At 52.1% G+C, this 27,894-nt stretch overlaps 1 protein-coding gene across 1 annotated transcript; it reads left to right on the top strand.

The window, feature by feature from the left end:
- Positions 1–325: 325 nt before the first annotated feature.
- PSKH1 (protein serine kinase H1) lies at positions 326–27,833 on the top strand. The gene is made up of 3 exons (XM_045987850.1): positions 326–447; positions 11,105–12,131; positions 25,542–27,833. The coding sequence occupies exons 2-3, from the start codon at positions 11,175–11,177 to the stop codon at positions 25,857–25,859; spliced, it is 1,275 nt and encodes a 424-aa protein (XP_045843806.1). The 5' UTR covers positions 326–447; positions 11,105–11,174; the 3' UTR covers positions 25,860–27,833.
- The last annotated feature ends 61 nt before the right edge of the window (positions 27,834–27,894 follow it).

The following is a 27,894-nucleotide window of genomic DNA, read 5'->3' as shown; positions in this document are numbered from 1 at the left end:
GATCCTTTGCGGAGTTCCAGAGGCACTTCCAAAAGCTTCTGTTGAAACGCTACGTCCCCAACTTTGCACTACAGAGCGTCCTTCTGCCCTAACTAGAAATTTGACACTTTCTACCTCCCCTACCTCCCGCGCTCAGGATGCAACTGCTTGGAGGGTTACTTAAACTCTCCGGGAGAAGAGAGTAAGTCCCCGCCCGAAGACGTTGATTGGCAGGCCACGCTCGGAGCGATGATTAAATTCTTAGCCAGTCTCTTCCCAGGACCGTCCCCTCCCCGCCCCAAGGGCAGCCTGGGTTTGTTTTGGCGTAAAACGCGCGCACTGATGACGTCAGGACGCTGACGCCTGAGGATGGCGGCAGCGGCGGTAACGGCGGCGGCGACCCTGTCCGAGGTTTGGAGAGGGTCAGCACAGCCGCCGAGTCGCCGAAGACCCCGCCGTCCGCGCGAGGTGAGGCGGCCCGGCCCAGGTCGACGGCCCGACGGGCGGGAGGGGCTGACGACCTGCGGCCACGGTCGCTTTCTGGCGCCCTGGGCCTATTCCTGGCCCGCCTGGAGCCCTCGGCCGGAGTCCGGTGTGCGGGGGCCTACGAGACTGGGGAGCAGTCCAGGCGATGGCTGCTCGGGATCCCTGGTATTCGAGGCTGGACGGGCCTCAAAACATTCTGCTGTGCTGGGTAGCCCGTCTCTGGGGCCGCGTGGGCCTTGTGGACGTGGTCGGATTACCTGCCTGCTGTTCAGCTAGCTGGCGTTGGTCAGGGTGAACTAAGCAGGTTATCCTCACTGCCTTCTCGTGTCCGGCACCTACTTCACACCCCTCCTTTGCGACTGAACGCTAGCAGTTGTCGGGGCAGCTGGTCGCTTTCCTATTCAGGCTGGGAAAAAGGCTTGAGCCTAGGCGGGTTGCAAGCTCCGCAAGCCATCATCCTTCAGCTTGTAAGGGGAAGCCAGTTCCCCACGCTCTCTCCCTCTCCCCGAAGCTGCTGAAGTTAAAATTCCCACCTGAAAATTTGAATAAGCACTTCACTACCTGAAACTGGATCCCTGGTGCCTACAGGATGAAGTCCAAGCTTCATAGCAAGGTGTTCAGGGCTTCTCATAATTTGATAGAGGCCTAACCTGGAAGTCAGTACCAGGGCACTTCTGCCTTCTGTTTACAGTTTGTTGTTAGGGTCTGTGAGCCCGCTGTGCTCAGTATTTTGATACCCTGGTACTTTATTTTTTTTTAAAGATTTTATTTATTTATTTGACAGACAGAGATGACAAGTAGGCAGAGAGGCAGGCAGAGAGAGAGAGGGGGAAGCAGGTTCCCTGCTGAGCAGAGAGCCCGATGCAGGCCTCGATCCCAGGAGCCTGGGATCATGACCTGAGCCGAAGGCAGAGGCTTTAACCCACTGAGCCACCCAGGCGCCCCTATACCCTTGTACTTTAGATATGCATTTTGTAATAGTCTTCCCTACCCTCACCCCAGTCACCAGAATGGAAAATTTACATCTGTCCTTTAAAATCCACCTTAGATTTCATTTACTTTTCCAAGGGAAAACCCTCCCTTGCTTCACATGTAACCATGGCTCCCCTGTACTTCTGTCCATGTGACTACTGTTGAGTATGTCATGTTGTGTCATGCGATGGTGGGTCTGGGTCTCCTGTCTGCATCTGAGTGTCTGGCTTTGTGCCTGGCATAGGAGCTGAATGGACTGGGATAGGTTGCTGGTTTAAGACTAGGAACAGATTCACTGTATTATTGAGCCCCGATCAGGGGCCAGGATCTGACACGAGGATAGCAAATGTGTATCTCCTGTTGGCACATGCATACATATTCATGTGGTAGGTGGGGCAGCCTTGTCAACTTTGATGGTCTGAAATCTCTTGAGGTCGTTTTTCAAGATACAGATTCAAGAATCTCACTCTCTGATATTTGGGTTCAGAAGATCTGGAATCTGGTAGGAATCTGTATTTTGGAAAAAACACCACAGGTGACTTTTACTCTGCTCCCTGGTTGAACATCTTGGTCACTGCAGTAGACATCTGTTGTGTCTTCTATGTCCAGTGGGAAGGGCTGGCTGTGCCGTGTAGTCTCATTGCCCATACTTGGGAAGGCAGTATGATTTGCTGGTTTGTAGTATGGGCTTTGGAGTCAGAAAGACTTGGATTCAGTTCTTGTTTGTGAGATTTTGAGGTTCTTTGAGTCCTATTTTGCTCATTCCAGAATAGCAGTAATCAGGCCTACTGTGTGTGGTTGCACAGAGGAGTGAGAGTACAAACAAGATGCTCAATGCAGTTGGAACGCAGGAAATGGAAGCCACTGTTATTACTAATGACTGTTTTCCCCAGAGTGTTTCCCTTGTGAAAAGGAGATCTGAGGAAGCCTGTTTGCTCTCCAGACTGAGCCTCATGTAGAAAGCTGCCTTATATGACTTCCTGAAGGTGATTTCTGCATATCAAGGAAAGCTCTGACAAAACTGTGCTTCTACTCAGGGTATTTGCACTTGGTCATTCCCCTAGAAGATGTTTGGAATGCTGACTCACTAGAGGGTGGGTTTGCCACATAAGCACTTTGTTCCTGTTTAATTGGAATTCCTGTGCTTGTTAAGTTGTATAAATGAGCTAGAGAAAGTACAGCTCTCAGGAAACCTCTTGGCCTCTGACACTGAGCTAGAGTTAGATCTAGAACCTGGAATGGAGTATCCCTGCTGATCCTACTTTCCAAGGAATCTGAAATAGATACTGGGGATCTCTGTCAGCCACAGTTTGTAGTTAAATGAGTGAGACTTTGGTTTGGCCTTCTGTCTTACGTTATAGGTGTTAGCGTGTTACGTGGGCAGCTTTATCCTCTTCAGAGCTTCCTGACTGTGTGATATGAATGGGCATTGGTGTGCCAAAGTACTGAAGCCTTAAGCTTCCAGATAGCTCAGAACAGCTGTCCCTCTCAACCCCAGGGTGCACAGAGAAAAATTTGAGAAGTACAGCCCTGGAGAAACGGAAGCAATTCTGCTTATCAAGAACTAGAGAGAGACTTATTTATGTGAACTCCTTTTCCTTCCAAGAATCTTACTCAGTGACTATTAAGTGGATTTGTGTTGGCTAGGTCATCCCTGAGCTAATTCTTGGGACAGCCTTCTGTTGCTGTGGTGTCCGATATGATGCTAAAGTAGAAAAATGTGTTTTCATTTTGGCGGGGTGGGGGAGGGTGGAATTATCTCAGAGGGTCTCCTTCCAGACTGCCAGTCTTGAAGTGGCCTCACGGGGCATCCTAAGAGAGACTCTTGGTGTGGAACCATTTGTGCGTAAGTTCCTTGAGAGCAGAGATTGCGGCAGTCTTCTTTTTGTCTGTCACAGCTCCTGGCTGAGTTCCTGGCCCACAGCAGGAGCTCAGTAAATATTTGTGGGTTGAACCTTGGGATTTTGGAAGAAGAACCCAGGTACATTGCCAGAGTCTGTATTTCTGATGATGGGATGGCCAGTGGGTGGGATGTCTTAGATGGAGCTGGGGCCATGACGAAATGAGAACAAAGCAAACTTTTGAACTTTTCTGCTTCTCTCAGCCCTAACGCTGGAGTCTCTGCCCAGCAGTCATTACCATGTAAAGCTTGGTACCTGGACAGAGTCCTTGAGAAGTAGTGTCCTTAGTGTCCTGAGTTACGTTACTGTAAGAAGAAGTCATAACAATTTTTATTACAAAGTAATATTTAAAGTTAAGAGGTGCCTGGGTGGCTCAGTCATTAAGTGACTGCCTTCAGCTCAGGGCATAACCCCAGGGTCCTGCAATCCAGCCCCGCATCAGGCTCCCTGCTTGGGCAAGAAGCCTTCTTCTCCCTCTCCCACTTCCTCTGCTTGTGTTCCCTCTCTCACTGTCAAATAAATAAATAAAATCTTTAAAAAAATACTTAAGAGTTAAAACATAGGAGTGAATGATGCACAGTGTCTTTAGACACAGACACTAATAATTTGGTATGTATTCTGACCCTTTTAAAAATTCATATAGTCTCTATGTTTGTACAATATATATTTTTGTTAACTTTAAAAATGTAATACATGGTGATGATTTTAAAAAATAGCAACAGCACAGGAATATATAAAATGAGAAGTGAAAGTCAGTCTTCAGTCTTCTTTCCTTCCTTTTTCTTTCTTTCCTTCCTTCCTTCCTCCTGTTCCCTTCACATTTACACACCCTAGAGGCAGTCACTGTCAATAGTTTGTCTTTTCCCTTTCCAGGACATTTTTCCACATATATGTCTATCTTTTTTTTTTTTTTTCTAAGATTTTATTTATTTAATTGACAGAGAGATCACAAGCAGGCAGAGAGGCAGGCAGAGAGAGAGGAGGAAGCAGTCTCCCTGCAGAGCAGAGAGCCCGATGCGGGGCTCGATCCCAGGACCCTGAGATCATGACCTGAGCTGAAGGCAGTGGCTTAATCCACTGAGCCACCCAGGCGCCCCTGTCTATCTTTTTTTATTTTTATTTTTTTATTATTTATTTATTTTTTTTTAAAAAAAGATTTTATTTATTTATTTGACAGAGAGAGAGATTACAAGTAGGCAGAGAGGCAGACAGAGAGAGAGGAGGAAGCAGGCTCCCTGCGGAGCAGAGAGCCCAATGCGGGGCTCGATCCCAGGACCCTGAGATCATGACCTGAGTCGAAGGCAGCGGCTTAATCCACTGAGCCACCCAGGCGCCCCTCTTTTTTTAAACCCTTCATTGGACGTATGGTTCAGCTATTATTTCAGCTACTTATTACATCATAGATTGGGTCCTGGCACGAAGCCAGTCAATAAAATTGGTATCTTTCTTTCTTTGTCAGTATATTTGGATTTACTTCATTCATTTCAATAGCTTCAGAGTGTTCCATTATATGAATGGATCTTAATTTATGTAATTATTCCCTTACTAATGGATATTTGGGTAATTTCCCTTTTTTCATTATTATAAAGAACATTGCCATGAACTTGCTTGTACAAATATATCTTTGCATACTTGTGGAAATGGTTTTATAGAATTATTTCTGAAAATGGAATTGCTAGATGCAAGGTCTGTTTCTCTGCTTCAGAAAGCAGACTTACATAGCTCCCTCTAAGGTCGCTGAGGTCCTTGTTCGGGAGTTTTCATGTGAAGTGACAAGCTCTTTTGCCTGGTGTCTCTGCTTGCCTCATGCTGGTTAGAAGTGTTGTTTAACAGTACTTATCTCTGGGATTACTGGGAGATTACTGCCTACTTCATTTTGATAGGTAGTCTTTCAAAACAGGGGAGCATGATACAGAGACCTTTGCAGGTGAGAAAGGTTGCGAAGCTCCTCCATGGAGAATAATCTTAGGGTTCACTACTGGAGAGGGCAGAGTGCTTATGGGACCCTGCCTGGGACACAGCCACACACTTGACTTCTGTGGCCAGGAAATTATTTCAGGATCCATCCTAGGCCCCTGTCCTCTTTCTCCCATGGGGTCAAGTTGGCAGTTTGTGGACTAATTTGCCTTGGAGTTCGGTTAACAAGCTGTAAGGCAAACAGACCTGAGAACTCTAGCTTCCTTTGTTACCCAGAACGTTTACACAGGCACCAAAGGAGCACAGCTCTGGTTTAATCACCCAAATGGCCTCTTCCTGCCACTTGAAAATTTCTGAGGTTCTGGGACTGTTGACTTGCAGCAAATAGAAAGCCAAGAGCCAGATCACCTTTCATTTGTTGTAATGAACATGAACACCTGCTCTGAGCCCAGCACTTTGCTGGGTGCCAGGGAGCTCTAGAAACCTGAGAAGTGGCCTCTTTCTTCAAGGGGCTGACAACTCTAGTGTTCTGAGGCAATCTGGAGTACAGCAGTGAGCAGCGTGATCCAGACTGTACTTGGAATGGAGGTTTCATCATACTGCCGTTCAGAAAAGGTCCTCAGTAAAGGCTTGTTGATTCATCCGCTGAGTGTTAGGAGGAAGGATAAAGACCCTGACCAGATGAGGCAGAGCTCTGCTGAGCCTCCGGCACTTCCAGAGTCTCTTTTGTGATGGCAGGAGCTCTGACTGGAGAACTGGGAGGTTGGGGTCCATGCTTGGCCATGACTGTCTAAAGTGGCTGTGGAAAAGCTTCTACTTTTCTTGGCCTGTCATTTGGTAGTGCAAACAGTAGTGCTGAATGCTCATGCCCACCGCCACACTCTGTCTAACATGCTTGCACTCCTCGAGGAGTGCTTGGGATCAGGCTGGGAGTTGAGGGAGGGGAGACCGACTCTAGAGAGTTCTGCAGTTCTTTCTGCAAGATGTGTTAGGATTGGTGTCGTGGAAGGGAATGGTGTCTTGTGATAGCTGGCATAGTATGACCTCTTGAGTCTCTTCTCACACCCTGGTCACTGTGCTAGGGACATACAGAGAGGAGCAGGGGCAGGAAAATACTCTGCCCTCATTTCCAGTTTTGTCGGATTCCTTCCCTGTCCCCATGTCTGCCTTTTGACCTGTGAGTGGCGGGAATTTAACTGATGTGATTAACTGATGTGAGCGGCTGTGGAGCTGGAGCAGCCTGGAGGCTGTCGGCTGTTACCCCTTCCCAGAGCTAGCAGCCTCTCTCCTGCACTCCTCCGCAGTTGAGAAGGTGGAGTACCAGCATCAGCTTGTCTTGGAAGAGTTTCTAATTGGAACAAATGTGGGAGAAACTCTGTCCCAGGAAGGAAGTAGGAAGGTCAGAGAGGGATAATCCTTGGCTCTCTCACTGCTGACTCGAGATCCCTCTGCAGGCTTTGTTTGTTTAAAGTGAGAAGTCAGACCTTTTCTTTTGTAAACCTTAGTGTTTCTCATCAGGGCCGGACTAGATGTGCACATTTAAACAAAAAGACCCAGTGCATATGCCTGGAAACATTTATTTTGTGGATCTAGGGTGTGGCCTCCTCACCAGGAGGAAGACCTCTCTCTGGCTGTGCGGGGTCACCTGGCAGTTTGTCTTCTCCCTGGATGGTGGTAGACGTTGCTTGGGGATCAGGAGCCCGTGTTCTGCCTCAGGAACCCTGGCCCAGGAACTGTCCTTTTCCTGAGCTGCAGCCCTGTACAGTCTTGAGAGTCTTGTGTTTTCCCCAAAAGAAGAGATGAGTCTGCAGAATTCTAGTTCCCAGTTCTGATCTTTAGCTTCTGTGGAAAGGAACCTTGTTTCCAAATGCCTTTGTTTAAACCCGATTTCCCAAGCTACTATGTGGGATCTGCTGGGCATTTGGGTGCGAACTGCAGCAAATAGGGAAGAGCCTTGTGCTGGTGGAGCAATCTTCCCCCCTCACATGAGGGAAGATAGCTGAGAGTCATGTTGACATACGGATTAAAATCTGAGCCCTTAATCTGTGGTCTTCCCACTCCTCCTTTTTATCTAATCGAGGTCTTGGGTATGTTTCAGTGATGAGCTTGTTCCTTGAAAGAGTTAGCCACATTGGTCAGTATCACCGCATTAGAATCTGGCCCTTGACTCTCTGGAATCTGGTGGCCTCTGTGGGTTCTCTGTGATCTCCAAGCTGCCATAGCAAAACCTGCCTGGGTCTTCTGCTGCTGCCTTTGATGGGATCATTTGCTGGGGTTGAGGGTTTCAGAGGTTGCCCTGTTGGCCCCAGGCACCACCCCTGGTCAGCCATGGAATCTCTGTCATAGACTCTTTTCAAATGTCAGTTTCAACTTTATTGTCATACGGATATTGCACATGCGCTGCAGTACACCCAAACTCTCCCACAGCTTAGTGGATCTGTCCCTCCTGCTCCACTGCCAACCCTTCAGCCCAGGAGCCCAAGTGAGGCACTAGAGTGCTGCCCTCCTTTTTGCTCCTTATGTCTTCCCTTCCGTCCTTGTCTGTTTTCCTGCTGACATCTCTCCATTCCCCCCTGCTGTCTGGGTCACCACCTTCCTCCCTTTTAACGTACTTTGATCTTCCTCCAGTTCTGCCTCACACTTTTTTTCTAAACACAGACCCATTGCCTCTTTGTAAACCCTTTGGTTGCTCCAGTCACCTCCCCGGAAGGTGCTGCTTCCTCACCCTAACTTGTGGTGTTCTCCACAACTCAGTTCCTGCTGCTTCCAGAACTTCAACCCACCCTGCCCCCAGTCCTGTCTTCATACTACCAAACTACATGTTACCAGGTGCAGGGTATCACCCTGGGCATCTGAATCTTTGAATGCGTTTTGCTCTCTGCCTGAAACACCATTCCCACCTTTCCTCACCTGACTCATTCTTACTTTAAATTCAGTGTGGAGGTCACCTTCAGGAAGCTTTCCCTAACCCGTGTGTCACTCTACATGTATTGTTCTTTCTCAAGCCTAACACCGTGCTATATTGAAATGATCTGTTTTTATGCTTTTTTTCTTCCTTTACACTCTGACCTTGGTGACCATGTTTTACTTAGATGTCTGTGTGTGTGTGTTAAAGTATAATCTGCATCGGACCATGTCTTATTCATTCCCCTATCCTTAGCACCTAGTTGATGTTTGTGAGATAAACTGAAAATATATATGGATCTCTGCCCCTAGTTGCTGGCACAGCGTTCCTGAAAACCCTTGTAATCTCCTAAGTGATAAGAGTATGAAGAGCGTCTCTTGCTCTGATATTTGGGCTTTGACCCCAGTTCCTCATACGGCTCCTGAAACCCTTGCAATTTCTTGGGTGATAGGAGTGTCTTTTGCTCTTTTTTTTTTTTTTTTTAATTTGACAGACAGAGAATACAAGTAGGCAAAGAGGCAGGCAGAAAGAGGAGGAAGCAGGCTCCTGGCTGAGCAGAGAGCCCAATGTGGGGCTCGATCCTAGGACCTGGGATCATGACCTGAGCCGAAGGCAGAGGCTTTAACCCACTGAGCCACCCAGGCGCCCCAGGAGTATCTTTTGTTCTAATGAGATGACTCTGAGTGGGCTCCCAGGTGACTCCTAGATGGAAACTGATCACCAGAAAGACTCAAGCCCTGATTAGAAGCTTGGAATTTTCAGCCCTGCCTTCTCTTCTCTTGAGAAGGGAGTAGGGCCAAAAATGGAATTAATGATCGATCGTGACCATATGATGAAGTCTCCATAAAATCCCAACAATTGGGTGTTTGGGGAGCTTCTGGGTTGGTGAACACATGGGAGTGCTGGGAGAGTGGGGCACCCAGAGAAAGCAAGGGAGCTCCATGCCCCTTCCCACTTGCCTGGCCTACCCTGTGCATCTCTTCCATCTGGATGTTCACATGTGTCTTCTTATAAACTGGTGAGTGTAAGTGTTTCCCTGAGCTCTGGGAGTTTCTCCAGCAAATTAAAAAACTCAAGGAGGAGATTGTTGGGACCCCAGTCTATGGCCCGGTTGGTCAGAAGCACAGGTGATAACCCAGGCTTGTGACCACTGAAGTGTGCATGAGGAAGGGAGCAGTCTTAGGGGACTGAGCCCTTAATCTGTGGTATCTGATGATATTTTTGGGTAGACAGTGTCTGAACTGAGTTATATGTAGGACATCTGCCTGCCTTTACAGAATTGCTTGGTATGGGGACTCACCATACATGTGACTAGAGGTGTCAGAAGTGAAATGTTCTAGGGGCGCCTGGCTGGCTCCAGTCGGTGGAGTGTGTGACTCTTGATCTTGGGGTTGTGAGTTTGAGCCCTGTGTTGGGTATAGAGATTACTTAAAAAAAAAAAAAAAATCTTAAAAAAGAAGTGTTCTCTGTGAAGGTAAAGGAGAGACATAGAGTGAAGAAATACACAGTATAGAAGAACTTTATTTCCTTACACAGGAAGGAAAAAAGCTGGGGTTTTTCCTCTTTACAATGTGTAATAAATATTTGATCTGAATTGATAATTTTACCCCTAGTTCTATATGTTATAATCAGTAGGAAATTCTCAGCTCTCTCCTTTCACCCATGGGCCTCTCAGAAAGATTTAAAGAAGGATGGTTAGGGTAGAAGTGACTTCTGGAAAGAAGGACCTCGGCACTTCACCTTATGGAGGCCCCACCAGCCATAGAGTTTTCATGGTTGGAACTTCTCTGGGAAGCAAATGGAGGAGCTCTTGGACCATCATCCCAAGGAAGCAGGGGACCCTAATCCACAGGCTGAGTCACATCAAGATAAAACTGTTAGCGTCCTTTCTGAGCTCAGGGTCCCCTTTGTCTCTTGAATGAAGCCCCGAATAGTTTGGTAGCTACCTGGTGGCAGTGTGCCAAGGTTTGTGGTCCTAAGTTCACTGGGGTTGATTTCAGCCTGCTCAGGAATTGTGTGGCATTTCAGCCATCCGTGTGGTGAACGGGGAAGTAGAAGACCCTGGAACAGGGTGTTAAACTCTCAGATGAAGATGGTGCATCAGCAAAGTAACGGGAACTGTCTAGGAAAGAGTAGAGTTAAGGCAGAGAACCATGGCAGGGGTGGTAGTGTTGGCAGTAGTTGTAGGAGGGAATCAACCCCTGCAGGAGCCCGAGAGGGCTGGGAAAGATCCATGAGGGGCATCTTGGAAAAATGGCTTTCTGAGCCCTGGTGGGTGATAGTGTTGGAGATCAAGCCTCCAACATTCTACACCCCCGTTTCAGAAAAGATGAGTCAGAATTATAAGAGGAATGATTTTAACATTTAAAAAAACATTGAAATTCAGCTAGGATAAGGGACCCAGGCAGAGTAGGGAGGAAGGTCGGGGCAGTGACAGCTGAGCCTGGTGCATGTTCCTTCCCCTCCCTTGGGGTTGAAAGGCAGCACAGGAATCAGATCCAGGGAGATGTAAGTCAAGACCGTGGAGCTCAGGGACGCCTGAGTGGCTCACTTGATTAAGCTCTGCCCACCTTTGTCTCAGGTCATGATCCTAGAGTCCTGGGATCAAGTCCCCCATCAGCCTCCTTGCTCAGTGGAGTGCCTGCTTCTCCCTCTGCCAGTAGCTCCCCCTGCTTGTACCCTTGCTCTCTCTTTCCAAATGAATGAATAAAATCTTAAAAAAACAAAAAACAAAACACCATGGAGCTCAGATCCAGCCTTTCATCTGGACCCTTCATCAAGCCTCAGGGGCCAACGCCATCCTCCCTTCTAGGGAATCATATTAAGGTCAGGTCTTCAGCCTGCATTTATTGAGGGGCAAGGGAGAGGGGATGAGGAGGATGGCTGGTATCCTTTCCGAGGTATCCCTGGCTATGCTGACTTGCCCTTTCTTCCGTGTGCATAGGTGTAGACGGGGCACTGCCTGCAGAGCAGGTCCTGCCAACCTCACTGGAGAGGATGCCCCCGTGTCCGTGATGGGCTGTGGGACAAGCAAGGTCCTTCCTGAGCCGCCAAAGGATGTCCAGCTGGACCTTGTCAAGAAGGTGGAGCCCTTCAGTGGCATTAAGAAGGATGTGCACAAGCATTTCATCACAGAGGTGGACAGCGTTGGTGCTCTCAAAGCTGGCTTCCCAGCAGCCAGTCAGTGTGCAAACCCCTGCCCTGGGGCCCCCATTAGCAGCCACACAGAGCCTCCCTCAGAACCACCACGCAGGGCCAGGGTGGCTAAGTACAGGGCTAAGTTTGACCCACGTGTGACAGCCAAGTATGATATCAAAGCCCTCATCGGCCGAGGCAGCTTCAGCCGCGTGGTCCGTGTGGAGCACCGGGCGACCCGGCAGCCCTACGCCATCAAGATGATAGAGACCAAGTACCGGGAAGGGCGGGAAGTATGTGAGTCAGAATTGCGCGTGCTGCGCCGGGTGCGTCATGCCAACATCATCCAGCTGGTGGAGGTGTTCGAGACGCAGGAGCGTGTGTACATGGTGATGGAGCTGGCCACTGGCGGGGAGCTCTTCGACCGCATCATTGCCAAGGGCTCTTTCACTGAGCGCGATGCCACGCGGGTGCTGCAGATGGTGCTGGACGGTGTCCGGTACCTGCACGCGCTGGGCATCACACACCGAGACCTCAAGCCGGAGAATCTGCTCTACTACCACCCAGGCACTGACTCCAAGATCATTATCACTGACTTTGGCCTGGCCAGTGCCCGCAAGAAGGGTGACGACTGCCTGATGAAGACCACGTGTGGCACACCCGAGTACATTGCTCCTGAGGTCCTAGTCCGCAAGCCCTACACCAATTCTGTGGACATGTGGGCACTGGGAGTCATTGCCTACATCCTGCTCAGCGGCACCATGCCCTTTGAGGATGACAACCGCACCAGGCTGTACCGGCAGATCCTCAGGGGCAAGTACAGCTACTCGGGGGAGGTGAGTCTGCCCTGCTGCAGGGATGGAGGGGGCCCCCAGTAGTGCTTGACAGGGGGATGTGCTCTGAGAGCCATGTTCGTGGGGTCAGGCGGGTCATGAAAAAATGATAACGTGAGACTAGTAGGGTCTCTTGGTTTGGGTGTCCCCAAAAGTGAGCCCTGTGACCTGGGAGCAGATAATGTAATTGGGATAGGAGTCCAGTAAGCACAGGCAAAGAGTAGGAAAGTGAGGCAGGAAGGGAGGAAGCCAATAAGGGGCCTCTGGAGGAGTGGACTGCCACTGTGGGCCGCTGGAACTCCCACTGTGGACCCTGTCAATAATCACGTGGCACGTGCCTCAGAAGTGTACCACTGAGGGACAAGAAGGTCGGTGAGTTTTAATCCACTGACTCCTGTAAGAGTTGCGAATTTCTTTGGGGGGGGGAGGGGCATTAAATCCCTGGCCCTTCGGGGCTGTCCTGAATGCCAGCCAGTGCTGAAGAAAGTCTTCAGGCAAGGAAGCAGGGAGACGAGGACACTGGCACCTGGGGGAGCTGTCTGCGTGCACAGGGGCCCTCACACTGCAGATGGGCTCAGAGATGGGATAGAGCACGTGGGCCAGGGGCGCTGCAGTCGCTGCTCCGCAGGGCCTGGGACAAGCTAGAGTGACCATGCCCCGTTGAAAGGTGCCATTGCTACTCATCTCTGCCCAGTTTTGCCACACAGCCCAGAGGATCCTCTGCACCCAGACATTCCAGTTCTTTTAAAGAAAAGCCAGAAAGTTTGATCTTAAAATGTTGGAATTCCATTTACATATTTAAAGTAGTACCTTGTGTGCCCACGAATAGTTACCTGCAGGCCACATTCAACCAGCAGGCCATCAGTTTGTGTTTTGGATCCGCTGATGGTCCTGATACCTGAGAAAATCTGTCAGGTTTCAGCACTGCTGGGAGCTGAAAGAAGGCACACAAGAGGAGCTGGTTGGTCCTTAGGCAGGACGCTCACTGGGGGAGATGAGGCTGACCATAGGCAACAGCAGGTGCTGTGAGCTTAGTGGTGGGCTCGGGAGGCTGGTGAGTCACAGAATGTGTGGCGGCTTAAATGGGAGGTGAAGTAAGCTTTGCAGGCCAGCAGGTTTCTGCCAAGGCAGTGAGGGCCCCTCCCCAAGTGCCCCCTGCAGAGTGCTCCCCACAGTGTTCCCCTCAGGCTTGGAGGCCCAAGCCTGAAAAACTCACATGGAGGGGAGGAACCAGCTCCCTTCCGAAACCCTGCTTTTCTTCCAAGGATTTTGGACTGGGGCCTCTCTGGCTCCAGCCGACAGGCCCAGAGCAGCTTCCCTGCAGGAATCACCCCAAAGCCTCTTGCCACTTTGTCTTCCGTGCTTGAGGTCCTGTGTTCGGTCAAACTCCTTACTAGCTTCCAGACTTGGTCGTGGGGTCAGTCAAGGTCTTCCTGTGAGGATGGGGGCTGGCATTCCTTGTGGGGGCGATCTCCGGGTCACATGTCAGAGTGATGTGAGGGAGGGAGGGAAGTCTTCATTGTTAGGTCAGCTCTGTGCTGTCCATAGGGGAAGGAGAAAGTGGGACTTTGTCTAGCTCTCCCCTAAGGTTTCTCATTGTCTTCTTTGCTCAAATGGATCCAACAGAACAAACACGGACTGGCTGGGAAGCCTGGGCTATGATGGCATGGTCACAGAGGGCACGTCCCTCACCCTCTGGGCCAGGTTTCATCACAGATCAGAAGCATCCACCTCCCAGAGGCATTGTTGTGCCAAAGCCCTGCCTGGCCTGCTGTGTGCTAGGAGCTCTGTGTGGTGCCAGGCTGTTGGGGGTCTGGCTGGCAGAGGGAGTAGCGAGCTCAGCTACAGTAGAGAGGGAGGTTTCCCAAGAGATGCTGACAAAGGGAAGGGCCCTTCTGAAAGTCTGTTGGTTTGCTCAAAAGTTCCTAATTCTGGCAATTGTTGGTCAAGCAGTTTATCTAATTGGAGCTTGCGGTCTTGCTAACTGGCTATTGATTATGTGTGGCTTGAGAACTGCAAATGAATAGTGTAAGGAATGGACTCAGGCTTCCTGCTCCTACCATAATTGCAAGACTGGATCCTGAGACTCTGCTTCCTGCTCTGCTGGAAACACAGTCTGGGGCTCCCAGTGTTACGGGGGACCACTGCCCAGCCTTGCCCCCTGCCCCATTTATCTGAAGTTGAAAGCATGAGTTCCCAGTTCCAGAGTCAAATTCCTGGCCAGCCCTGAGGGCATCTGTCCCTTACCAAGAGCTTGGCTGACTCCAGCAACAGGTTCTACCAGCATCTTCAGAGAGCTGTGGTTTGGGTGGGATGTGTCTGGGTATTTCCCGGGTGAGGAGGCCTCATCATTAGATCATGCTTTCTGAGGTAGAGACCAAGCATCTGTCTTTCTGTTCCACTGACCATTGCCTACCCATAAATGCACCTGGGGAAGATGCAGAGAGACACGAAGGCCTATTCTCCATCCCCCATGAAGCTTGAGATTGCCTGGGGAGAAAGGGCTAGGAGTAGGAAATGGCCATAGAACAAACGCTTGTTGGCAGGCACCTGCCGGTGTAGGCCTCACCTCTAGCCATTGGGCCTGGGCAGTCTGGAACATGAGCTGTGGGGCTCAGGTCAGGTGGCTGGGCTGGTCCCCCTTCTTTTTTTATTTTTATTTTTTTGAAGATTTTATTGTTTATTTGTCAGAGAGAGAACGAGCAAGCGTTGGGGAAGAAGCAGAGGGAGAAGCAGACTCACTGCTGAGCAAGGAGCCGGATTCGGGACTCAATCCCAGGACCCTGGGATCATGACCTGAGCTGAAGGCAGACCGTTAACCAACTGAGCCACCCATGTGTCCCTGGGCTGGTCCCTTTCTTAGGGCTGTGCCCTATCCTCACCCTCAATCCAACCATCTATCTTCTACTGGGTGATGGTCATTTGTCCTTCTGAAGGCCATCCAAGTGACCAGGGCCCTTCCAGAAACCTGTATGAGAGCATGTCACGTTAAAGGGAGGTGTTTTGATCTGACTTCTGCAAATCAAGGACCACCCACTTTGAGCTCAGCAAGGTTTGGAAGTGTGTATTCCTCACCTGACAGGAAGTCCCATGGCAGTTAGTGCCTTTCTAGGGGCACTTTTCCTGCCGCTGACACTCCCAGAGTGGTGTCTCGTGTATACTAGGCCCCATCTAATGGACTTGTTTCCTGAGGCCTATGTCTGTGCAGTTCCTGTCAGGCTTGGTGGTTTCTGTGGACTTGTATAGAGGGTTTCCTACAGGAGGTGGGCCTTGAGAAGGAAGGGGCTCAGAGAAACGGACGCTGCTGACTGTGCTCAGAATAAAAAGGAGACTAGAAGTAATGGAGCCCAGGTTGCTGAGGCTGGGCCAGGCCTGGTGTTTGTTGTTTGCTCTATAGTGCCAGAGACTCCTTGGGGATTGGAAGCCTCAGGTGGGATCGAGCCCTCTGGGTTCTTGATAGTGAAGCAGGAATGCAGCAGAACGTGTTGTGGAAGACTCACAGGAAGAAGACTGACGGGGGTCTGTTGGAGTAGTACGAGTTGGGATTGGAGGAACCGGGCATCCTGGGGCTGTTTGAGGTGGACTGGAGATTCCCGAGAGTGGGCTCCACGTGCTGCTTGGAAGAGGTCTGGGGACCGAATCATCCTGCAGCTCTGCAGGAGCATCTGCTTCCGTGGGCAGAGTGAGAGAGGACTCACTGGAGCAGCTGTCCTTGGGTCCAGTGTGTAGGCTCCTGCCTTCATATCCGGAGGTGAGGCCCAGTGGTGGAGGAAAGTACACCAAGTACCTGGCTCCTGCCCCACAGTCCTGACACTGTAGATGCTCCAGCCACTAGCCCTGGCCCCGCTCTCTGCCCCGTTTCCTACACACCACAGGCCCAAGATGTTTGCTCTGTTTGCTCCCCATACTAAGCTATTGCTCAGGCTTTTCACTCGCTCCCAGCATCGGCCTTACAAATTTGACCAGCCGTGAAAGGTTCAGTTCAAAGATGGCCATTTATTCCATTTAGAATAGTGGTGACCACTGTGTAGTATCAGACACAAGGCTAAGGGTTCTGTATCCAGCATGTTTAATCTCTACAACAGTGCTGCCAGGTGGGTGTCATGCCCCCATTTTACAGATGAGGAAACTGAGGCTCGTGAGGTTAAGTAACCTGTCCGTGGTTTCATAGCTAAGAGCCTGGCAGCCCTGGGATTTGAATCTAGGCCATCTTGGTGTCAGAATTCTTGGCCTCTCCATCGCCGCAGTCTGTGTTCCCTGACATACATGCCTTAGCCTGTTGCTGGAGTCCTTGCTGCAGCACTTTCTTGGGCTGCTGTCTGTGGACATCTCTCCTCTCAGGCCTGTCCTTGACAGCTTGTGTATCAATACATATGTTCCTGATAATTTCTCCTGGCTTCTCCTGAGGGAAGCACCCGAGGTTGTTGGTGATGCCCTAGGAAAGGATTTAAAAGTGAGCGGCTGGCAGGCAGACAGGCGTGGCCCTGCTGGCTGGGAGTGTTCTCTTCTGGGGGCTGGGCTCCAGGAGGAAGTGGAGAGCCTGCTGGAGAGGTGGTTAATGGTCTGCTCGCCAGACCTGCTCAGGAGCAGCTTTGGAATCTTGGAAGAGGAGGGAGTGCTGGGAAGGAAAAGGCTGTGACAGATGATATTGCGAAGGGAAATCTGCATTTTCCCTGGTGACCAGAGGTGGCCGGAGTGGAGAGGGCCAAGCCAGGGTCGTGTTGGAAGTGGTGGGGTGACCCTTGTTGGCCAGAGGTGAGGAAGGCCTCTGTGAGTGGGAGAGCAGTCTAAAGATACAAAGAGCCACACTGAGAGAGGGAACTTCTTGTCATGAGGGATTCCAGGGGGGCTGGAGCAGTTATTTCTGAAGGAGTGACACGGAAGTTGAGTCATTTCTGTAAGATCCAAACCCAGAGGCCTGTTATGGTCCTGCTGACTTGGAGGGTCTGTGATTAACTACCCATGAAGTGTGACGTTGCCGGCCTAATGCCGTTGCTTTTGTCAAGAGTTCTATTCCCAGAAGCAGGACAGATGAAGAGGCTCTTGTGGGACTGATGGCAGAGTGGAGCCATCAGCAGCTTTGCTGCGGGGGGTGGAGGGGTGGTTAGCAGCCTTTAATTGTCACTGTCTGCTGGGGCTGTCTCTGAGCTGTGGGCAAGCCCGGGCCACTTCCCCGGGAACGGATGGACTTGGGCACAGATTCTCATGGTGCCTTGTTCAGGAGAGCGAGTGCTGCCAGGCAAGGGACAGAATCTTGGTGGAAGAGGAAGGCCACCTGCAGGGCCAGTCTGCCACCGCCTGTGGGGATTGTATTGGTGAGAGGTGGCTTTTCAGGGTTGGGGCTCTGGGCTGCAGCCTGATCAGCCATCCACAGGGCGCCACGGGGCAAGAGCTCAGGGGCAGGGAATTGGACCATCTTGTAGTTCTGATAGCCCTGCCACAGGGTGAGCGCCCAGAGCCAGAAATCACATTTGCTTCCCCGCTTAAAGTGATCCTAACATTTGTCATTCTGCCTTGGGATGTTGAAGATAAAGGAAGGTGCAGAGGATGTTCAGTGTCCTGTTGCTCTCTAGGTAAAGGGGGTCAGCACCTGTGAGGGGGTGGTTAGGCAGCCTGGTTCATCTGCCCTGGTTGGGAGCGGCCAGCTGAGTAAGGAGAGGACCTTGACTCAGAGCCATGGGGAGGACTTCCCCAGGGATTTGGGGGAGCTGGAGACTGGACATGGTGTGCAGGCAGCAGATGGAATGCAGGGGAGGCAGGTGGCATGTTTCCAGGCTCATGCTTGGATCCCGCTCGGCGCCTTTAACAGCCTCACATTCCCACCGCCAGTGGATGGGGGCTGTGACGGACCATTAGCTCCTCAGTCTTCTCTTGCTGCTTCCTGCTCCCAGAGTAAGTGGGTAGATTCCCATGTCTGCCTCAAAAGCTAATTGATTCTGAATTGATTTAGAATTCTTTCCTGTGAGGTATCCCTAAGCCCTTGCTCCTTGCATCTCTGCTGGTGGCTGTTGGGTGTCAAGTGCTGGGTGATGGTGCTGGGCGGTGCCAGGATCCCACAAGGACAAGCAGATGCCCCCATACTTGTCCAGGAGGGATCCCTCTGGAAGGGCCGTCCCTACTTCACCAAAGCTCCTGGTACTCAGTAGGAATTCAACAGAGAAGTCTCCGTCCTTCATTGTAGGAGCAGATGTTGGCGGTCCAGATCCCTGACTGGTCACTGGGAGGTGGCATGATTTGGTCCAGGGGGCATGGCCGCTGGACCCTCACTGGTCACCATGCTTGGAGACCTCTTGAAGGAAGGCAGGGGTGGCTTCCTCCTGATGGCAGGCTCTCTGTGGAGAAGGGCAGCGTCCCCCTCCTGTGCCACGCCACTCAGCTCCCTGGAGCCCTGTCCTCTAGGCTTCCCTCTGCCACTGCTACCCTGGTTACACAGTCCCCAGAGCGCAGTACTCTGCTATGGTGGCAGAAACAGATGCCCGTGTCTCCACATTGCCACACTCAGCTGTTCCTAACAAAATGCCTTTCCCTGACCATCTCCAGCTTCTTATTAACCCAGGGTTGGAGCTTCGCATCACCGCTGTCCCCCCTCCCCCCCAACCCCCAGGCCTCTCCAACAAAGGGCTGCACCATGCGTTGTGTTCAGAGCAGTGCCTGGTGTGCGCTTCAGCCCCTCCCTCTCCTGCTCTTCTCATTGTGTGTCTCCACCTGGGTAGCTCTGCCCACACGCGTGCCCTGTCACTTTGAGGCTCTCGAGTTCCTGTGGGAGCTGCCACGGCTGTTGTCTCTCCCACGGTCTGACCTCGTTAAATCCGCTGATGGCCTCCCACGCCCGTCCCTTCCTGCCCCCACTGAGGTGGAAACAGACTCACAGGTGGATGGGATGGTTAAAGGGGACCTGATCCGACCAGTCTGCACCGGCCCTGCCTCTCCAGACTCCCCTTCCTTGGTCAGTTTCTCCCATCATACAAGGTCCCCCTTCTTTCTTTCTTCCTTCCCTCCTTTCTTTCTAGTAAAGATTTTATTTATTTATTTGACAGAGAGAGAGAGAGACAGGGAGGAACACAGGCAGGGGGAGTGGGAGAGGGAAAAACAGGCTTTCCACTGAGCAGGGAGCCCAGTGCAGGGTACGATCCCAGAACCCTGGGATCATGATCTGAGCCAAAGGCAGATGCTTAACAGTTGAGCCACCCAGGCATCCCAAGGTCCCCCTTCTTGTGCATGCCTGCCTGGCCTCAGTTTGTCTATCTCCCAGTGAAAGTGTAGGGCCCAGACCTGAGCTTTGTTCCAGTATGGCCTGACAGGCTCATCTCTTCACTCATCCTGCCATCCCATGTTGACCAAGTAGGTGCTCTGAGCCCAGTCCTGTGTAGCCAGGGTTCAGGGACACAGGCTTCTGTGGGGATGACATGCGGGTAAGAGCCACCAGGGCTCCAGACTGTCTCAGAAATTAGAATGGGAGAAAGTTTTTTGGTTTTTGGTTGTTTTTTTTTTTAAAGAACTAGCTTGGCCTCAGCAGAATCTGTGAGTGGAGGTAAAAGAGACCACTCGGCAGCAGGCTCTGAAATCCAGAACCACCCAGGGCTGCTCCAAGACAGCGTTAAAAGTAGACATTACTGAGTTGCTGACACTGGTTGCCAACATGCCCCTGATTCCAGAGCGAGCACACAGCATCCTTCCTGACTCTTGAGTTGTGCCCTGTCTCCCTCCTGTCCTCGTCCTTCACTTTGTGGACTCTGGGCAGGGACAGGTGGTGCAGGAGTTCATTTTATTTCTCATCTCAAGTTTCAGAATGCAGCTTTACTAACCTTTAAGTTGTCACGCCTTTTCTTGTTTTATTTTTATCTTCCTTCTCTGCCTCTTTTTAAAACTCTATTATCTGGGGCGCCTGGGTGGCTCAGTGGGTTAAAGCCTCTGCCTTCGGCTCAGGTCATGATCTCAGGGTCCTGGGATCGAGCCCCGCGTCCGGCTCTCTGCTCAGCAGGGAGCCTGCTTCTCTTCCTCTCTCTCTGCCTGCCTCTCTGCCTACTTGTGATCTCTGTCTGTCAAATGAATATATAAAATCTTTAAAAAAAAAAAAACTCTATTATCTTCCTTTTTCTCCCCTCAGGCTCTCTCTCCTTAGGTCCTCTTTCCTACTGCTCAGCCCCCATCCATCCCCTCCAGGTACAGGGTGGTGAATTCTTTCTGGTCTAGAAGCTCAGGCACCAGGACGGTGAGGGTCTTGACCAGAGGAAGGGATTGCTGGCTCCACTGCCACACGGTGTCCAGCTCTGCTGAATTTTTTTTTTTTTTTTTAAGATTTTATTTATTTATTTGACAGAGAGAGATCACAAGTAGGCAGAGAGGCAGGCAGAGAGAGAAGGGGGAGCAGGATTCCTGCTAGGCAGAGAGCCCGATACGGGACTCGATCCCAGGACCCTGGGATCATGACCTGAGCCGAAGGCAGAGGCTTTAAACCACTGAGCCACCCAGGTGCCCCTCTGCTGAATTTTTTAAAACCCTTTGCCTCGTGGGCCATGTCAGAGTGTGCTGTTCTTGTCATATTGATAGTTCTGCTCTCCTGAATAAACCCCGAGCTCCATTTTTCAGAAACATGCTCTTTGCTCTGCTCTCATTCAGGCCCACGTAAGTACAGGAAGGAGGCCCTTGAGGGTGGGAATGCTGGGTCTGAAAGTACATCTTGAGACAAAGCTGAGGGAAGACTGAGTCATGGGAGCAAAGCCCAGGCTGTTTTCCTCTCTTCCTTCCCCTAGCAGCTCTTTGGTGGGGCTGACTTCTTTGCCAGAGAACCTTCTCCAGAGTCTTCATGGGCTAGAAAAGAACCCAGAGAGGTCAAGAGGTCCAGGCCACTTAAATGTTAGATGCTTTGCTTTTTGTTCCTCATGTGCAGCCAAGTGAGGAAGAAAGCTGGGGAACCATCTTTCTTGCAACTGGCAGACACTTAGGATCCATTGTATTTGGCTCCTTCATATTAAAAGTGAGGAGGCTTGTCTCCTCCAAGGTCTACAGGGAAGGTAGACCTAGAAACAGTTCTCTGGGCTTGCAGCCTGATGCTTTAATTTGTCACTCAAATATCATCCAAAGGAGAAACCGGGACTTTCTCGCTCCTCACTTGGGAGTGGCCAGACTGGCCTGCCAGAGGGAGTCTAGGGCAAGTCCTGTTGAGCTGGATTTGCTGCTGGAAAGAAGCAGCAGCTTCTCTCTCGGTTGCCTAGGCCAAAGAGCTGGCTCCATCCTTTGTTCCCTTAGTCCCTGGACTCTAGGCAAGACTTCTGGTAGAGACTTGGGAAGTATTCTTTCCAGGCCCTTGTGACATTAGAGCTAGAGCAAGTAAAGGGGGCCAGGGAATAGGGAAATTCATCCTCCGAGCTGGAGTGGAAAGCCCTTTGTGATTTGGTACCTTCCTTTGAAGAGAAGGGATTCTGCTGCTGAGGAGTGACTGGTCGCTCAGAAGCAGGGGAGAAGGAGGGTGACATTGCTAGGAAGTGCTCTGGAACAGTTCCGAACCCACTTTTGGCTTCTCTGCTGTTCCAACATCCAGAATAGGTACTCTAGGGGCGCCTGACTGGTTCAGTCAGTAGAACCCGAAACTCTTGAAGTTCAAGAGTTCGTGAGTTCCAGCCCCACGTTAGGCCCCACACTGGGCCTAGGGCTTAGTTAAAAAAAAAGAAAAGTAGGTACCCTAACTACAAGAGGATAAGCATTCTGGGGGCTACACACTAGGGAAAATGAGAGGCAGCTTGATGGTCAGAAAGACGGTGGAAGTGATGTCTCTCCTAGCACAGCCTCTCCTTGTCCTTTCAGGATGGGGCCCAGCCCTTCACCCAAACAGCTCAGAAGAGGCTTGTGGAAAGGAGGGTGTAGGCTCTCACCCTGGGTATTGAAGTTGTCCTCTGATCCCACAGCAGAGGGAAACCTGAGTCTAGAGGCAAGGCAGACAGACATTTAATGTTCCCTTCCATGCCCTGTGGTCTGTGTCAGCCCAGAAACAGGCAGAAGCCTCTGGGAGACTGATCAGGTGGCACCTGGAGCCTCTCCCTTCTGTCAGCCACTTGAGCCTCCCATGTGTCCCTGACTTGGCTCCAAGTTTACTGAGGTGAGAGTTCTGTTCTTTATCCAGAGCCAGAAGCTAGAACTGTGGAAGCTGAAAGGCTTAACTGTTTATCATTATTCTTTTTCTCATGCCCAGAATGCTACCCAGCCAGTCAGTCATAGGCTAATAGACATACTCATGGGGCTCCAGAGGCCCACGCATGTTGGGGACGCTGATGGGTTGGTCTGCGGGTGTTGAATACTTACTTAGGAGGTACGAAATTGGACTTGGCCAGAAGCGTGGCCCTGAGTGTGGGTGAGTGTGGAAAGCCTTGCATTTCCGTGCTGAGTGCTGTTGGAGGACTTGGCAGTGCTCCCAGGGGCATTCTGACGAGCGCTCTGAGCCCCTGTCTTGCTGTCAGTGGGCTGGGTGGAGGACCACTTCCCTGTGCTTGGCCCGCCTGCCTTCCTGATGCTAGTTCCTCAGTGTGTGAGGGTTAGGCGGAGTGCCGGTGGCACAGCCTGCTTCTCACGTCAGGATGGCTCAAGTCACGTTGGCTTGGGGGTCCCACCTGGCCCTGCTGCTCGCACCTCTTCAGAGATGAGGAGAGCTAGGGCCTACCGCAGCGGGTGGGGCTGGCCCTTAGACAAATGAGTTCGTCAGCATTCTGCACACAGCTGCGTGTACCTCGTAATTGGTGAGGCAGGCGTCTGCGGGAGCAGAAGGCGCAGATCAGTCTGGCTCACTTTGTCACTAACTGGCTGGCCACTCGGTGAGCAGCAGGGGTTGATGCCTGGTGTGAGCCTCTGCCCTTCTGGGAATGGAAGTGCTTACGCCGCCAGGAAAGGAGGGGCCCATCGAAGACCTCCCTGGACAAGGGATCGAGTCTGCAGAGGCCCTTCATCTGACTGGGTGTGGATGTGAAGCGAGGTTGCCTCTGCTCCATCCGTGTTCCCGGCTTTTGAGTCCAGCTTCGCCATTGTTTATGCTGTCGTCTGCAGAGGAGTTGCCTCTCTTTTGTCTTGGCTGGACCAAGGGCAGGGGCAGAACCCATGTGCCAGTTCTGTTTGGCTCTCCTGCGCTGCCCGCTCTGTCTTCGGGCTGGCCCACCAAGCGGCCAGACTGAGCTGCACTGTGTTTCCTAGTGATGGCCCTTTTTTTTCTTTCTCGCCAGAAGAGCTGGTAGGGCCATACAGGTATTCTCATGACCCAGCCTGCTCGCCTTCTAGGTTTTGCTCTGTCCACCAGTGGCGCCATTATGCCTGTGTCTTTCCATCTCTTCTAAGTGAGTGACGGGTTACAGTGAGTGTCTGTGGTTAGATTGGCTGGCCCCTTACAGTGGCTTCTTGTGTTCAGAGGGCAGCAGCAAGCCACAAGGCTTTCTTGAGCCGTGAGCCGAAGCCTGCTATGGCAGCTGTCTAGTCCAGTCTTGCTGTACGTTAGCCTCAGTACCAGAGCCCTGGGCTCTGAGTATATGGGGGAGCGCTGTCTGCCTCTCTGCGCCCCCTCACTGCTCTCAGCAAGGTACCCATGGGCTTCCCTGGCTGCATGTCCCGAGGCCCTGAGTGCCCTCCTCCTGAGGATCATTATCTCCCCAGGAGTCACTGCGAGCAGCCCCATTGGTGATGAGGACCCTGTTTGGTGGCTGTCTGGGAATGTGGTCTGTCATTTTCTACCAGTTCAGTTTAGTGAAAGTCGAGATTTGCCTTCCAAAAAGCTACATCTGCAGCTAGCCCCACCCCTTCCTCAGGACTCCAGGAGAGTGTTCTCCTTGGTGCCCTGCTCCGTCCCCTGTATGTAAGTGGGGAAGGGCACTGGGGAAGAATTGGAGGTCAGGGAAACTGAACTGGGGTGTCTGGGTGGCTCAGTCAGTTGAGTGTCTGCCTTCAGCTCAGGTCATGATCCCAGCGTCCTGGGATCGAGTCTGACATCAGGTTCCTCTCTCTTCCTCTGCTGCTCCCCCAGCTTGTGCTCAGTCTCTCTCTCTCTCTTTCTGTCAAAAAAATGTATAAAATCTTTAAAAGAAAAAAAAAAAAGGAAGCTGAATTGGGGGTAGCAGTAGTCAGTGTTAAGTGTGTTAAGTGTTAAGTGTGACTGCTGAAGGGGTGTGCAGCTGCCCCGAATGCAGGCTCTGGGATACTCCTGAATCCCCCCAGAGAGTGAGTTCAGGCATCCCCCAAGGTGAAGGGTACCTTTGGGTGGAACAGGCAGATCTCATTTGGCAGAAAGGAGGGTGATGGTGTCCTTGACGTCCCAGCCAAACCTTCTACAGCAGGCTCAACAAAGGTCCTAGCCACCTACCCTTTGGGAATATCAGAGCCCATGGCACAGTGTCCCCAGAAGACGGGGACACAAAATGGTACTGTGTCTGCCCTCCTCCAGCAGAGGGGCTCAAGGGCCTCTCTGTTCCTGGCGCCAGGCATGGGGGCTCATCCAACTTTGCATGGTCTAATGGGAACAATCAACTTGCAATCACTGGAATCATTGCTTAGCTCTGGGGGCTAAGAGAAGTCTAAGTGTCCTTTACCCTGAGAACCTAAGGATTCAGCCAGGTGAATGTCCATACACGCTGTCCAGATTGAGGCCCTGGGACAGACAGCTGCTTGGTGTGTGGCTGAGATAAGGCAGTCACAGGGGCATGTAGCAGAGTAGGCTTTGTGCAGTGTCTCGCTGAGGACACAAGGTACCAAAATGAGGCTGTGCAGAGCACTGCCAGGCCCCCCCTGTGGGGCTCCAAGAGGTCACAAAGACTGGAAAGGTCACCTGGTCCCGCCTGTCCCTCAAGAGCCCCCTACCCTCTCAGCAGATAGAGAAATCTAGTTGCCTTGAGTTATTTCCTTTTCTCCCCATGGCTGAGAGGCGGAGGCTGAGGGGAATGCAGTAGTCATCCATCGCCACTTTGTCAGTCGGAGGGAGGGTGGGTCCTCTCTTTCAAGACTAGGAAGTTGCCTGCTAAGTGGCCTGGTATGGACATCCTGTGTTGGGAGCTTAAGTCTGGCTTAGGGTATGGTGAAAAGTTTGGGTCATTCTCTTTAAATCCCCCTGAGTTACAGTAATCCTGGGGTGGTTGGGGCGTCTTGACGGGGTCCACCTCCCTGAGCCAGGCTTTGAGTCCAGGGCACTTAGAAGTTGGCTGCTTGGGGAGAGGAGCATGTCCTTCTCCTATTTGTCGTGTGGACTCCTTACTCAGAACAGCCTCTGCTTGGTGGCCTAGGCCAATGGTGGGTGGGAGGGGGCGACTTGGGAGGGGCGGGCAGGGCTTTTCTCCAGGGGGGAGTGCAGGAATGCTGGACGGTTCTCAGTGCCATAGTGGTGGCCTCGTCAGGATGGGGAGAGCAATGTTGAGTGCTCTCACTCTAATGTCTGTCCTTGGCCTCTAGCCCTGGCCCAGTGTGTCCAATCTGGCCAAGGACTTCATTGACCGCCTGCTGACGGTGGACCCCGGCGCCCGCATGACTGCACTGCAGGCCCTGAGGCACCCATGGGTGGTGAGCATGGCAGCCTCTTCATCCATGAAGAATCTGCACCGCTCCATCTCCCAGAACCTCCTCAAACGTGCTTCCTCACGCTGCCAGAGCACCAAATCGGCCCAGTCCACGCGTTCCAGCCGCTCTACACGTTCCAACAAGTCGCGCCGCGTGCGGGAGCGGGAGCTGCGGGAGCTCAACCTGCGCTACCAGCAGCAGTACAATGGCTGAGCCACCCGACCTCGGTGCAGGCGTGCCACGGCCCCAGCCCCTTCTGTGTCCCTTCAGCAGCCCCTGTCCTCATCCTGGGCCTGAGCCTGGTGTGACAGAGTGGAGGGAGCCTAGGGGGCTGTGATCGCTGTGAATGAGGAGCCTGGCCTGGCACCAATGCTCTTTTTGGTGGGCAACTGCTCTGCTAGAGGTTGGGGAAGCAGCTGGACCTGGCCTTCCCTTGGCTCTTCCCCAAGACCAAAAGGTGTGAAGTGCCAGGCAGAGGGTGTCCTGAGGGACTCTTTGGGACAGTTACTTCTGAAACCCTCTTCACTGAACCTTCTCTGGCCCCCCACATTCCATTGCATCGCATCCTGATCTGTGCCCCAGTGAGAGGCCCAGGGAGGCACAAAGCTTGTGCCTTAGCTGGACTCTCAGCCCCCAGCTAAGTCCAAACAGTCTCCCACCTCCACCCAAGGTCCGCCTTCCTTCGTGGTGCCTCCAGGGACCCCTCCTGGCCCTAGGACTAGCTAGAACCTCTGGTGGTGGGGCCATGGCATGGTCCTTGGGTCTTCTGGACTATGTGGCCATGTTGGTAGCAGGCTTCTCCAGGCTCCAGCCTCTCTCTGCCAATGAGAGACCTCCTGCCCACCAGCCCACTGCCCTCAGTGCCTTCTTTGCAGAGCCCACTCTACACTTCTCTCCCCCTTGGATGCCCTTTCTATTCCCTAGGTGCCTCCTTCCCAACTGTGGGGGATTAAAGGGAGCCCCACTGCTGCTACCTGGGGAATGGGGGCACCAGGGCCAAGGCAGATACCAGGGGCTTCCCAGGGACAGCCCCATCAAGATTCCAATGTCAGCCTTGTTCCACCCTTGGTACTGCCCATTGCCCCCATTCCCTTCAGGCTCTGCTTTCCCGCCTCACAGCTGCGTGAAGGCGCCATCTAGTGTCTGACATGAGTATGGGCAGCCTAGGACTGACCATGTGCTCATCCTTCATCCTCTAGAGAAAGTGGGGAAGGAGCTGCTGTATTGAGGAGAGGTCCCAGGCTGCTCAGCCCTCCCCTTCTGCTGAGCTGCTGCGCAGCTCCAGTTGGAACTTAGCCAAACTGTGTGACCTGTCTCTGAACCCTGAATGTCTGGGGCCCTGGCCTTCTCACAGCTGGCCTTGGCTGGTTCAGCCTGTTCCTCCTTCCTTTCACAGCATTACCCTTCCAGCTTGGGCTCTGCCGAATCTCAGGCTGGAGGGAGCCCCTGCAGGAGGTGGGTGGAATTGGATGGCTGCTTTCCCAGAGGTGTGAGCCAGACCATCCCCATGTCAGTCATGGTGCCTCTCATAGTGCCTCCTCTGCACCACCCCACCCCAAACCAGGCTGGAACCCAAGGCCCCTTCCTCCACAGCTTTGTTCAGTGGGTAGGAAGGAGCTGGGGCCCAGCTTTAGCCTTAGCTAGACTGCAGGGCTTCTGCCAACAGGGAGGGATTGGCCCTCACTGTTTCTCCCAGTGGGTAGCCTTGGGCCAGGCCTTCCTCTTTCTGCATGTGCCACCTCCAGTGAGAAAGAAAACCAAAGAGACCATTCTGGGCCAAGCCAATTGTGCCTTATACATCTTCTCTTGTACCCAGTGCTCATGGCACAAGGCAGCAGAGAGCCAAGGTTCTGTGGCCTCAGAATTCCCCCCATTTTCCCAAGTGTCCCGGGGGCCTGAAGCCCTAGGGATTTATTTCCTCTTGTCCAAGGTAGGCCTGGTCCTAAGGGTAAGACAGAGGGCATTTGGAGACTTGCGCCTTTGATAGGCCCACCTGGGCCTTTATGCCATGGACCGTGGCTGGAGAATGTGCAGTTATTTATTTTGTGTACTCCGGTTGTAAATGTATCCTCTGTACTCAATAAACAGGCTGCCCTCCCCAGGGAAGGCTGCCCATCCATTCTGACAGTCCAGGCTCCTTGCTGTGGACCAGGGGTTACCTAGGAGGAGGAAAGAAATGGGGGGGGGGGCGTGGCCTGGGCATGGCGACTCAACGCCTGCCATGCCAGAAGTCAAAGTCCCAAGTGGG

This window comes from Meles meles, chromosome 19 (assembly GCF_922984935.1).
Source record: "Meles meles chromosome 19, mMelMel3.1 paternal haplotype, whole genome shotgun sequence".
Lineage (NCBI taxonomy): Eukaryota > Metazoa > Chordata > Mammalia > Carnivora > Mustelidae > Meles > Meles meles.
This window is presented reverse-complemented; position numbering and strand designations above follow the sequence as displayed.

What these genes read in the sequence shown, in the direction of transcription:
- PSKH1 (XM_045987850.1), top strand. Translation starts at nt 11,175, where the DNA reads ATGGGCTGTGGGACAAGCAAGGTCCTTCCTGAGCCGCCAAAGGATGTC. An exon ending in AGTACAGCTACTCGGGGGAG is followed by an intron (nt 12,132 to 25,541) that starts GTGAGTCTGCCC and finishes CTTGGCCTCTAG; the next exon opens with CCCTGGCCCAGTGTGTCCAA.